The sequence below is a fragment of the Monopterus albus genome, unplaced genomic scaffold (assembly GCF_001952655.1).
Source record: "Monopterus albus unplaced genomic scaffold, M_albus_1.0 scaffold39.1, whole genome shotgun sequence".
Lineage (NCBI taxonomy): Eukaryota > Metazoa > Chordata > Actinopteri > Synbranchiformes > Synbranchidae > Monopterus > Monopterus albus.
The window spans coordinates 1,298,673-1,309,841 of record NW_018127919.1 but is presented as its reverse complement, the minus strand read 5'-3'; the positions used below and the strand labels follow the sequence as shown (position 1 = coordinate 1,309,841).

The 11,169-nt window shown below is 42.7% G+C and overlaps 1 protein-coding gene across 3 annotated transcripts in view; it reads left to right on the top strand.

Annotated features, from left to right (window-relative positions):
* The window catches only part of sipa1 (signal-induced proliferation-associated 1), a 33,584-nt gene extending 22,415 nt beyond the window's left edge, over positions 1 to 11,169 (top strand). For 2 of the 3 annotated variants that reach the window (XM_020598852.1, XM_020598851.1), the window contains exons 8-16: positions 451 to 1,057; positions 1,136 to 1,410; positions 2,172 to 2,555; positions 3,388 to 3,514; positions 3,617 to 3,749; positions 4,927 to 5,025; positions 5,651 to 5,723; positions 7,108 to 7,186; positions 8,863 to 11,169. In XM_020598852.1, coding sequence (XP_020454508.1) covers positions 451 to 1,057; positions 1,136 to 1,410; positions 2,172 to 2,555; positions 3,388 to 3,514; positions 3,617 to 3,749; positions 4,927 to 5,025; positions 5,651 to 5,723; positions 7,108 to 7,186; positions 8,863 to 9,006 — 1,921 coding nt within the window. In that variant the 3' untranslated portion in view covers positions 9,007 to 11,169. Of the gene's footprint in view, positions 1 to 450; positions 1,058 to 1,135; positions 1,411 to 2,171; positions 2,556 to 3,387; positions 3,515 to 3,616; positions 3,750 to 4,926; positions 5,026 to 5,650; positions 5,724 to 7,107; positions 7,187 to 7,935; positions 8,068 to 8,862 lie in introns of all 3 variants that reach the window. The other variant, XR_002274845.1, reaches the window with a different exon arrangement.

Here is an 11,169-nt window from a genome sequence, read left to right as displayed (position 1 = left end):
GGCCTAATTTTTATTGAAACTTTTATGTTTTTTCAGGCTGAATACTGTTGAGATAATGAATTTTGGGCAAGCATTTGTATCCTCATAGGAAGGAGTGAACTTAAAGATCCCATCTTTAAGAAAAAAAACATTTCACAGAAGATTTTATTCAACATATGTATCATTTATGATATGCATGAAAATCAGTGTAAAGGCGTGTTGCTATGTGAAATATTACACGTGTATCTTACAGCAATACCTGATAGTTACAAGCTGGGGCTGCTTACAGCATAGTGGGGCAGCTCAGGGGAAAACAAATCTGTGCACTACTGCAGCAAATGCTGTATAAATGTTTGCAATTCTGCAGAGCAACACAACACTCTGTAGCACTGACAACAAGACATAGATCAAATGTGTCCTCTGTGCCCTCTCTCTTACTCTGTCATTCCTCTTTTTCCATTTCTCTCTCAGGGTGGCTGTGACACGCTCTAAAGACATGCCATTATTTGGCCCGCTGTTCCCTAAGGGTGCCCGATTCCCTCGCTCACCTGCTTTCAGAGACTTCCTCCTGGCAAAGGCAGTAAATGCAGAAAATGCTGCTGAAAAGTCAGAAAAGTTCCGCTCCATGGCCACTCGCACACGGCAGGAATACCTGAAGGATCTGGCTGAAAACTACGTGACCACGACACCCATTGACTCCTCCACAAAGTTCCCCCTGCTCTCTCTAGGAGGTAAGCGCAAAGACAAGCTGAAAGGCGCCAAAGGGGCCGAGCTGCACAGCGCCGGGGCGCTGGTGTGGGCGGTGATGGTCAGCAGCGAAGAGGATGGGGAGGCAGTAGAGCACAAGCTCCAGTGTCTGCTTGGGGTGTCAGCCGAATCAGTGGTGCTCATTGAGAGGTGCACACGCAGGGTGGTGTTTAACTGCTCCTGTCGAGATGTCATCGGCTGGAAGGCGGTGATTGAGACTAAGGATGGGGGGCCCTGCCTGGATATCTTCTACGAGCGTGGGGAGTCTGTGTCAATCAGTGTGATGGAGAACCAGGGAGACGACATACGAGAGGTGGTGCAGAGGCTTGAGGTGAGTTGCAAGTGGATTTAAATTTTGCAGTGGATGGTTTATACCTTTTTGATTCATTCATCTTCTGCTCATCTGCAGCTGGTTACACGGGGATGTGAGGCACTGGAGGTCACCCCCCTGCGTGATGGAGTCGGGCAGCCCGGCTTCCTCATGAACGAGGAGGGCTTTGTGACGGAGCTGCAGCGGTTCTGCTACGCTGAGAGCGGAGGCCTGCAGCTGTGGGCTCGTGTGGTGCGGCTATGCGGACACTCGCTGGTTCACCTGAGCCCTGAGGAGAGGACCAGGCTGCTCCGCACTGCACACAAGATCCACATCACTGTCATTCCACCGGATGAGAACGGCAAACCTCGCAGGTGGGTGAGGATGCAGATAGGAGGAGAGGGGGAGGGAGAAAGAACATTAATGGGAGCACTTTTGGGTCAGGAGACAAAGGGTAAGACTGGAGAAGGGGATCAAGAGTGTTAAGGAAGCAGCAGAAAGTGAAGAGTAGTCCCAGTGTAGGACAGAGAGAGGTTGAAAGCAAATGAAGAGGAGGTGGTCGGTGGGCATTTCAGAAAAACAAGAGGTGCCACTTTGGGGTCACAGCTTATTCTGTTGGGGATGGAACACCACATTGCTAACAACCAATCAGTCCTTAACTGTGAGCTGCAGAGGTGTCCAGTTTAACATTGGTTTTATTTATTGTAACAGCTGTGGCCACAGCTGTTTCTGCCCTCTCACTGACTGACAGGGGAGTGTGCTGCTAACAGTGAGGCAGATCTTTGCCACCGTGATTAAAGATCATTAACTTAAGCAACGTTTCAAAGCTGGCAGCAGAAGCATCATCAGAGAACCATCCAGTTTATTTATGTCTCAGTGCTGACATGCTTGTTCTGTGACAGCAACGCACAAACTGTGACAAAAATGTCACAATTCATGAAAGGAACTGACAGTGCTCTATGATATTACAAGAATATAACAGAAGCTTAGATAAATATAGCACTTGTTTCCATTTAGTTTTTCTCTTCTACATTAATTTATGACTCAATGGTGCAGGGAAAAGCTGGATGGAAAAGAGAGGTGTGATTATTCTGGCCTTGCTAAGTGCTGTATGTTATTGTTTGATGTTCTACAGAAGTTTCTCTGAGCTGTACCAGAAGGCCATCAAGGATGTAGAGTGTAAGCCTGGCGAAGATCAGTCAGGAGAGGCCTGGGTGCTGGATGAGAGAGAAGAAGAGGAGGAGGAAGAGGAGGAAGTGAAAGAAGATAAGATGAAGGCGGGTGGGGTCAATGAAGCACACTTAATGGAGGTGCAGGTGGAGGCTGAAGAGCAACTGTGTGATGAAGGGCAAAATGGAAGAAGCCACAGTTTGCTTCTCATGCCACCGAGCCTACCTTTGTCACGAGCCACTTCGCTGCAAGACCAACCAGCCAATCGGAGCCTGGAGGGCCGCGCTCTGCAGCTCACACGTAGCTACTCTTTGGAGAGACAGCCGTCTTACAGGGAGGCATGTGATGGGTGAGTGTTACTGTTCATTTAAGGTGTCATAATAACCTGTAGTGTTTCAGAAACATTATAGAGAAAAGGATAACTGTTGTTTTAAAAATAACAAGACATGCTGCCTTGTGAAATGCAATAATCTATATAGATACGCGTGCAATATAGGAGAGCATCAGACCATCCAACATGGCTGAAAATGCCCCCAGATTAAAGCTGATATGTGACAATTAAATCTCAAAGCCAAGAAGGGACACCAACCATTGTGTCGCCCTCTTTAATGACTCCACCTTCAAAGTCTAGCACATAAGTATTTGGATGGTTGTGCGGTAGATCTTTATTCTATGTAAAAAGTATACATTTATGTTAATAAGCATACAAGTTAGAATACCGACGTTATGATCTGCACTGTGCGCTCTGCATTTCCATATCCTCGAGTATCAAGACTCCCGCCTGATAGTCATGATGTTTGCCAAGTATTGAGCTCAAAGGGGAGAGAAAAACACAAATATAACGGCAGCATCACATGTGTGTCTGCCATACAGAGATAACTGGCAGCACACTCCAGAAAGGCACATCCGCTTAAAGGAAATATCCATGATAATATTAAACTCTGCTGATCCTTAAATCAGAACTTAATAATTTGAATGAACTGCATCAGATATTAAATTCTTGAGTGCAGGATTACAAACGTCAGTCAGGCCAAACCTAAGCCGTCCTGATGATTACCTGACTGAGCGCTCCAGTTTCTGTTTTGACCTGTGGATTAGATATAAGATGTCAGAAAGCACCAACAGCAGATTTGCTTTGTGTTTTCACAACCACACCCTTTCCCTCTGCACCCGGCGAACAGGCATGTGTATGAAAATGTGGAGCGCAAGGTGGAGCGCCACATTTATGAAAACGTCGGGGAGCTGAGAGATGCCACACCTGACCTGATCCTGGCTGTCAAACCCAAGGTTCCACTGGAGGATGAACAGGTGACAGAATCAGACAGAAGGATGTCCGAGCGGTTTCTCCTCCAACACTCCATCTCCTCTCTGACAGCATTGTTTCCTCTTTTATCTCTGTCTTGTCTTCAGTTCATGGGGGCAGAGTTTGGTGATGACAAAGCTTCAGTGAGTGACTCCTCTCTCTCGTCTTCCCGGTTGTCATGTGCAGACCGAGCTGAAAGAAATTCAAGAGCCCTGAGTCTTCATAACTCCATCACCAAGAGTTAGTACTTCTCTATTCCTGCAGATTTTTAAAATTACACTTGAAATCCACATATTGGCATTAAAATATCAATATTAATACATGTTTAAGTTATATTTGTTGAAGAGAAAAGATTATAAGAAGCATGAAAAATAAAATAGGGGACTAAGAGCATACAGAGGTATTACAGCGCTCCTTTCTCAAACAGCTGACAAGACTGCTCCAGTGGTGCCAAGGTGTGACAATTACATATGTTTGTAAATCATCTCGACCTGATTTGAGCCTCAGATTCCTTTTATCCAGATTATATTTCTGCCTTACACCTCTCTCTGCATTATCCTTCCCCTGCTTCCCACTGTATCCCCTTTGTCCCTCCTCTTTCATCCATGCTGCCCTCTATTCCGCTAATCTAATATCACCCCTGCTCTGCTGCCACCCCCTGCCAGGGCCGGGATAAAAGAGAGACAGATGGGTAGTGGGAGGGGTGGAGCTTGAGACAGCCCAAAATCAAGGATCCCCTCTTACACCATCTGCTCTGCCTCCACTGAGACTATGGGCCTCATCATTTAACCGTCATAAGAGCACACTTGCTCATCCTCTCAAATCCATCACATTCTTCTGATTTTTGTGGCGGTGGCTTCTGAAGCCTCTGATTGTTTTACATAACCTTCTGTCACAGGAAGTCACAGATTTTTACAGTAAATGATAAAATAAAAGGCTTTAATAAATTATAAACAGGAACCATTTGTCATTTTTTTTAAATGACATTTGTCGTGTTTTTATTAAATTCCCATGCAAAGATTTACATTTATTCAGATGATATTTAGCCAGTTGTCTTACAATTTATTCATACTGTACATAGTTGTATGCTGCCTTAAATTTCATTGTCACTGGTGTTAAAAAGATCTTTAAAAAGTCAGAGATATAATTCAGTGAAACCTGCAGGCACACTACATCATAACATTTCCTCTTTGTCCTTGCAAACCCTCCTTCTGAATGTGACCTGCGTTAACACAGCAGCGTCCCCCAGTGGTGGCTGTTTGTTACTGTGGAACCAGTGGATCTGGCTGCTCACAAATGTCTACGGTCTCACTGTTCTGCTATATGATCCCAGCTACTTTATACTCATTTGTTACAGCGACATGTGTTTATAATGGAAACATGATCCATTTGACAAATCCCAACCTCTTTTCTTCAGTTCTCTCAGAGACAACAGATTCAACTGAGGAGGAGTGGCAGTCCATCGCTGATCTGGCCACAGCCTGCCGTAGCATCCTGGAGGCTTTGTCACGAGAGGGTGAGGGGCTGTTTGTAAATGCACACCTCACTGACTAGATATTTATTCAATAAATGTAAAATAATACATCAAGCTGTCTTAGTGGTTAGCACAGTCACAAGAGAGTCACAGTTTGCTCACCCAATGTTTTCAGGCAGGAAGTTCCAAAGCTGAGTCGCACAGACCTAAAAGGCCTGGTCTCCTTTAGTGATAAAGCTAGAGACTGGAACAACTACTAAACCCCTGTCCAAGGAATTAACATGTAAGCAATGTAACCAGGGGCTTCACCATGTAAACCCTTAAAAATTATAGGAAGGATCTTAAAATTGATTCTAAAGCTGACAGGAAGCCAACGCAAACATGCCAGAAGGTGTGATGTGACGTGATTTCCTGGTGTTTGTTATGAGCTTAGCATGTTCATAAACACAAGAACAAAACCAATCCAGTGCTCTGTCCTTAATGGCAAATTTTTTTTTCAGGTGGTCAACACATTTTCATGTATACTGAAAAAAGTGAGAGGACTTTTTGAGCATGAAGAGTAGTTTAAGAAGTTTATACATGGCTCTAAGTTCAATCCCTCATCTTTACTTTTGATTATTTTACATATGGCTGTTTTAAATAATGCACATAATGTTCCTTATCACAGACCGAAAAGCTGGAGACCCCTCCCAAGGAGGAGCTGACCAGACTGACAGCAAGCTGAAAGATTCAAAGGAGAGGTGGGTTGCTGCTCACAAGAAAATCACTGGGTTAAAATTGTGCCAGTTGTGAGGTCAATATAGCGCCGACACAGTACTGGATCAACTTTACCAGTGTGACCCAGTGATGGTGTTTAATATATATATATATATATAAACCACTGGGTCAGTGGATCAAAACAGCTCATGGCCTTTGGTGATTGTCTACCCATGGGTTCTACATGGGTAAATTTAACTTATTAACCCAACATTTACCCATCACTTTGTACCCACTAATATGTAATAAGTTTACAGCATATACAGGGTGATGCTGTTTGTTCCATACCTCTGTATTCTGTCTCCTGGTTTTCTTTGCTTGAGTAATTGAACTTCTCCCTCTTCTCCTTTATTCTTTCCCACTTATTTAGGTTACATCCAACTCTTTGAGTCAATGTGGTGGTTTCTCTCCCCCATACAGAGACTGACTCAGTGATGCACAAACACAGAGTGTCTGACTCACTGTTGCTGTCATCCTACTGTATAACTGCCAATCCATTTTATTCTTCATACAATTCCCAGCTCCGTGGTGACTGCTGCTGCGTCTGAATGTATAAGGTCCACAAATCTGTTGGTCAAAAGCAGAAAACGGATGTAAAAAAACATGCCAACTCCACATAGAAAGGCCGCAGTCAGCCACAAGGTTCAAACCCAGAATCTTCTTGCTGTGAAGTGACAGTGCTACCCACTGCACAACTTCAAAATGTCAATCAAAGAATCTTTTTTTTGGTCAATTTTTCAGTTCATACCAGTTGAGAAACTGAGAGAAATACAAGTTACGTTTGGTGACCTCAACAAAAAGCAAACTGCCGAGCCTGTCCTCACATACATGTAGCACTCACTATGTAGCACTCTTGGCTAGAGATACAATGTGCAGCCATATCATTAATCATTACACTGAAAATACAGCATTTTTCTTTAAAAGCATTGTCATGCTTTGCACATCACCAGGACTCTGTAGGGCATTGTCATTATGTATAACTGCAGTCACGCTACATGCGTCATGCGATGACTACACTCAGAGTAGCTCAGCTTGTCAGCCATACAAATTATTGTAATTTGATGTCTCTCAGTATTACTGGTTCCATTAAAGACAGCAGAGACGATGCCTCTGAGGCCACCAGAGTAAAAGGTTCACGGTGTATGAGATGAAGGGATGCGTTGTTATAGGAGTACTTTGTCGTGCAAGAGAAGAGCAAGAAAATGATTTAAGATGCAGCTAATACAAGGGAGGACATGTAACTTATTGATTTGTTGGTTTGGAAATTAAGCCATATTGATGCTTTGATTTGTCCTTACACATTTTTAAAAAAAAAAAACCAGAAGACTGTGTAACTGCGTTTGTGTTTAATGCTTCTCTTTGTTGCAGTGACTCTCCAGGCCACCTAGAGGAGAAGGTATCGCAGCTGGAGGCCATGCTGAAGAAGCTACAGGATGACCTGCAAAAGGTGCTTTGACTGTCATGAATGTTTAATGATTTCTAATAGTTTGCATTACTAAACATAACAGTTATGTTTGTTTTACATAGATATGAAAGAATGCTGTATGTGATTGACTCACAGCCTTACTCTTGGCCTTGGAATCAGCAGCTTTATAAAATAAATATTCTTAACACCTAACTCTTAAAGCTACAGTATGTAACTTGTAACTTTTTCCAAATATTTTTGTTGTAGAAATCTGCTCCAAACTTGTCTTAATGTGGAGAGGTGTTGTCAAAGCCTCCTCTGACTCAGAGTCACTGAACAGCTGCTAAAAGGTTTTGAGCGGGATTGACAGTTCTGCTTTGTTGCATTGTCATGTCTTGTAATATCATAATGACAAATATCTGAGGAGCTGGGCAAAGTATAGCGGAGCAGGGAGAGGGAGTGCTGGGCGGAGCAGAGCGGATTGATTTGGATTTTCATGCTAGCACTACCTTAAGTTACATGCTGTAGCTTTAACTCCACCTGTATTTCCAAAGCTGTCAGTCACATCTCATGGTCTTCCTCAGTGAATAGAGTTAACTACAGACAAGTGGAGCTTGTGTTGAGTGTTTTTGTCAATACTCTATGTTTCTTCATTTACAAAGCATGATCTTTATCCCAGTAATGTGTGTATTAAGCTTTTTTACATCCATGATTAGGACTGCAACATTCTCATTATCTTTTCAACTAATGGATATTTTTCTAATCAGTAAATCATTTATTCATTGGGGCAGCTGTGACTCAGGAGGCAGAGCGGGTCATCCTTTAACCATAGTGTCGGCGGTTCGATCCCCGGCTCCTCCAGCCCATGTGTTGAAGTGTCCTTGAAGACACTGAACCTCTAGTCGCTCCCAATGATATCACTGGTGTGTAAATGTGTGTGCAAATGGATGAATGTGAAACAGTGTAAAGCACTTTGAGCGTGCTACAATATGTAGAAAAGTATTTAAGTATACTGTAAGACAATTTAGTCTATGAACTTTCAAGAATAATGATTAAAAAATGTTCAGTGCTGAAACAAATAGCTGATTACTTTATTGACATAAAAGGCATCAACAGCAGTTTTGATAATCTTTCATTTATTTATGTTCCAGTTTTTCAAATGTGTGGACTTGCTACTTTTCTCTCTTTTATATGGTTGTAAAGTGAATATGTTCACGTTTTGGACTGTTTGTTGGACAAAACATGCAATTTGAAGACATCATCCAAGACTCTGGGAAACTGGGATTGTAATTTTCCACTATTTTTGACAATTGATTCATGGAACTGTTAACTGAAAAATAATTGTCAGGTTATTCAATGACTAAAATATGATTTAGTTGCAGCCCTACTCACTGTAAGCGATTAGCTTGCTTAGTCTGACCAGCAGCCCTTAAGGCACTGATTTTAATAAATGATATGAATAAGTGAAAAGGCAGAAAATGTTCAATGGTTTTATCTGATAAATGTGGAAAAAAAAATCAGGTGTCAAACATGGTCAGTTTAGTAACTAAATGTTTCTACACTGTTAAGGACTATGAGTTTATTCTTCCTCAGAGGAAGTGTCTCTGTGTGCCCACTAGTTTCCTTAGTGCTACCCCTGTGCCTCTCACTCCCCTCCTATGCCTGCCACAACGATCTGACCAACAGCTTTGGTTTTGTTGTGTGCTGATGTCTTTAAGGAGAAAGAGGACAAGGCGATGCTGCAGGCCGAGGTGCAGAGCCTCAGGCAGAACAACCAGCGGTTGCAGGAGGAGTCGCAGAGCACAGTGGCCCGCCTCATCAAAGTCACAGAGCTGCTGTGCAACGTCAACAAGCCCTGTTAACTTCACCACTGCACGCACAAACACACAAATCAGCAGCAAGATGCAAATTGTACAGCGCTCTTTTACACTCAGCCCACTTATTTGGTTCAAACATCACAGCTGTGCTCTTCAGTCTGTGCATTGCAACACTCTGTCCTGAATCCTGGACCTGCCTGCTGGTGAGGGAGTATGCAAATCGACCGATTTAACAAAAAAAAAAAAAAAAAAAGACATTTTCAACATCCTGTCACCTTCATAGACTGATCCTTGTGTAGCGCTCAGGCTGTTGTGCTGGTGTACTATGCCAGAGTGCTTCTTTTGGTGTGTGTGTGTGTGTGTGTGTGTGTGTGTGTGTGTGTGTGTGTGTGTGTGTGTATGTGACCCAGGATGTGTCTGTAAGTGTGCATCTTTTACTGTACCTTGCTTCAAATACTTGACAAACTGGTTGTGAATAGCACTTGCATAAAAAGTGGCAATTAAGACAGTGAGACATTGAAACACTGGATACCATGTTTGGTGGTGTGCTATACAAAATGACCAACAAAGTGAGTGTGTGTGCGTGTGTGTGCGTGTGTGAACAGTAGTATTGCTATCTTCTCTGCCAGATGTGTAGTTGCGACATCTGAGAGTAACTCTGCCAGGCACTGCTAGTGTGGAAGGCCTCAAAATAAAACAAGAAAGAAAAAGAAGATGACAATGACACACCTGAAATGATGCTAACTAACTCACCTCAGAGCAAGGTCTGTTACATAAGGACATCATTGTCTGCCCTCTTCACTTCTCAGCAGTACTGTATTTAAAAACCTCTGGAGTTATTAGGCAGAGACAATTAAACCCATAAATTAAGAGACAAAATGGGGGGGGGCAACACTGAACTGAGCATGCTTGTTCATTCTCGAAGTGTGTATGAAACTGGTAATAAAGGGATACCTCCCCTGAAGACACACACGATGGCAGCAAGAACTGCTTCGACTTCCCTCTGCTACTGCCTGTAGCTGTTTTCTTCTAACCTCAATATTGTAGCAGCCATACTGTAGAAGATCTCCTCCTGCTGGCCTGAAACACAAAATGCCAAAAGGCAGCTTTTCTTTCAGCTGGCAAAATAGCTTTAGGTGTGTGAAAAAAACACCTTGAACTAATAGTGAAATACAGCATATTGTATTTAAATGTGTTTTCTGTTTGACAGATGTCCTCAGTGACTATTTTGAGTAATTGATTAGTATGATTTATGAGCAGCAGTGGTAAGGACAGTAGGTGAAATCTTACCATTCCACCCTGATGTGTGTCTGTGTGTTTCCATGTCATTTTTGCACTTTTTATTTTTTGTAAAATCGGCACTAGAGAGGGCACATACTGTACTTTATTTAGTCTGTCCAAGTTATGTCTTGCTCAACATAAAAAGAAGGTGGATAAGATCTCATCCCCCCTGACACCACCTTACCTCACCTTTTTTTGTGTCCACTGCTGATGGCGCCATTATCAAATGAGTGTTCAGGAGTTGGACTGCTTCTCCTCAGTGCCAACAAAAAGCCCGGCAGCACCGAAATCAACCAGAACTGACTCAACCACAAACTGAACTCACAACTGCAAACTCTGAACTCCAAAAGAAGGGATGCCAAATGTTGTCCGGTCACTCATACTCTCTTGTTTCTTGTACAAACTTCCTCTTGTAATTTTATTTTAGAGTCACTGTGAATACCTGGTACCAGCATATTAAGATACAGTATATACAGATTAAATTATGAATCTAAACCTTATCAGTATGTGAAGATACTGTATGTACAGCTGAGCTGTTCAATGTTACTTAGTGCATTGGGGTTGTGTATGCCATCCTTTTGCAGGATGATTATGCAGACAAGTGTTCATCGTGGCCGTACAGGCTCCTGTTCCATCTCCTGTACATGCTGAAGCCTCTTGATTGAACAGGGAGACACCGGTGTGAGATGACCTCTTTTACTGTGTCCTGTACAGTTATTTAGATTGTAGGAGGTTGGTCAAGCATGAGAATGTGCCAAGCAACTTCCAAGCCCCCCCTCTGTATCTGTGTATGTATAAAAATGTAACTTATTAATCATGCAAATGTGGATTTTCTTGTAGCTGTTAAAACTGGAGGAAAGTCATAAGGAAAAATGTGAAATGGGGCAGCAAGGAAAGGCGGGCTTGGGAATTTTTTTTTTTTTTTTT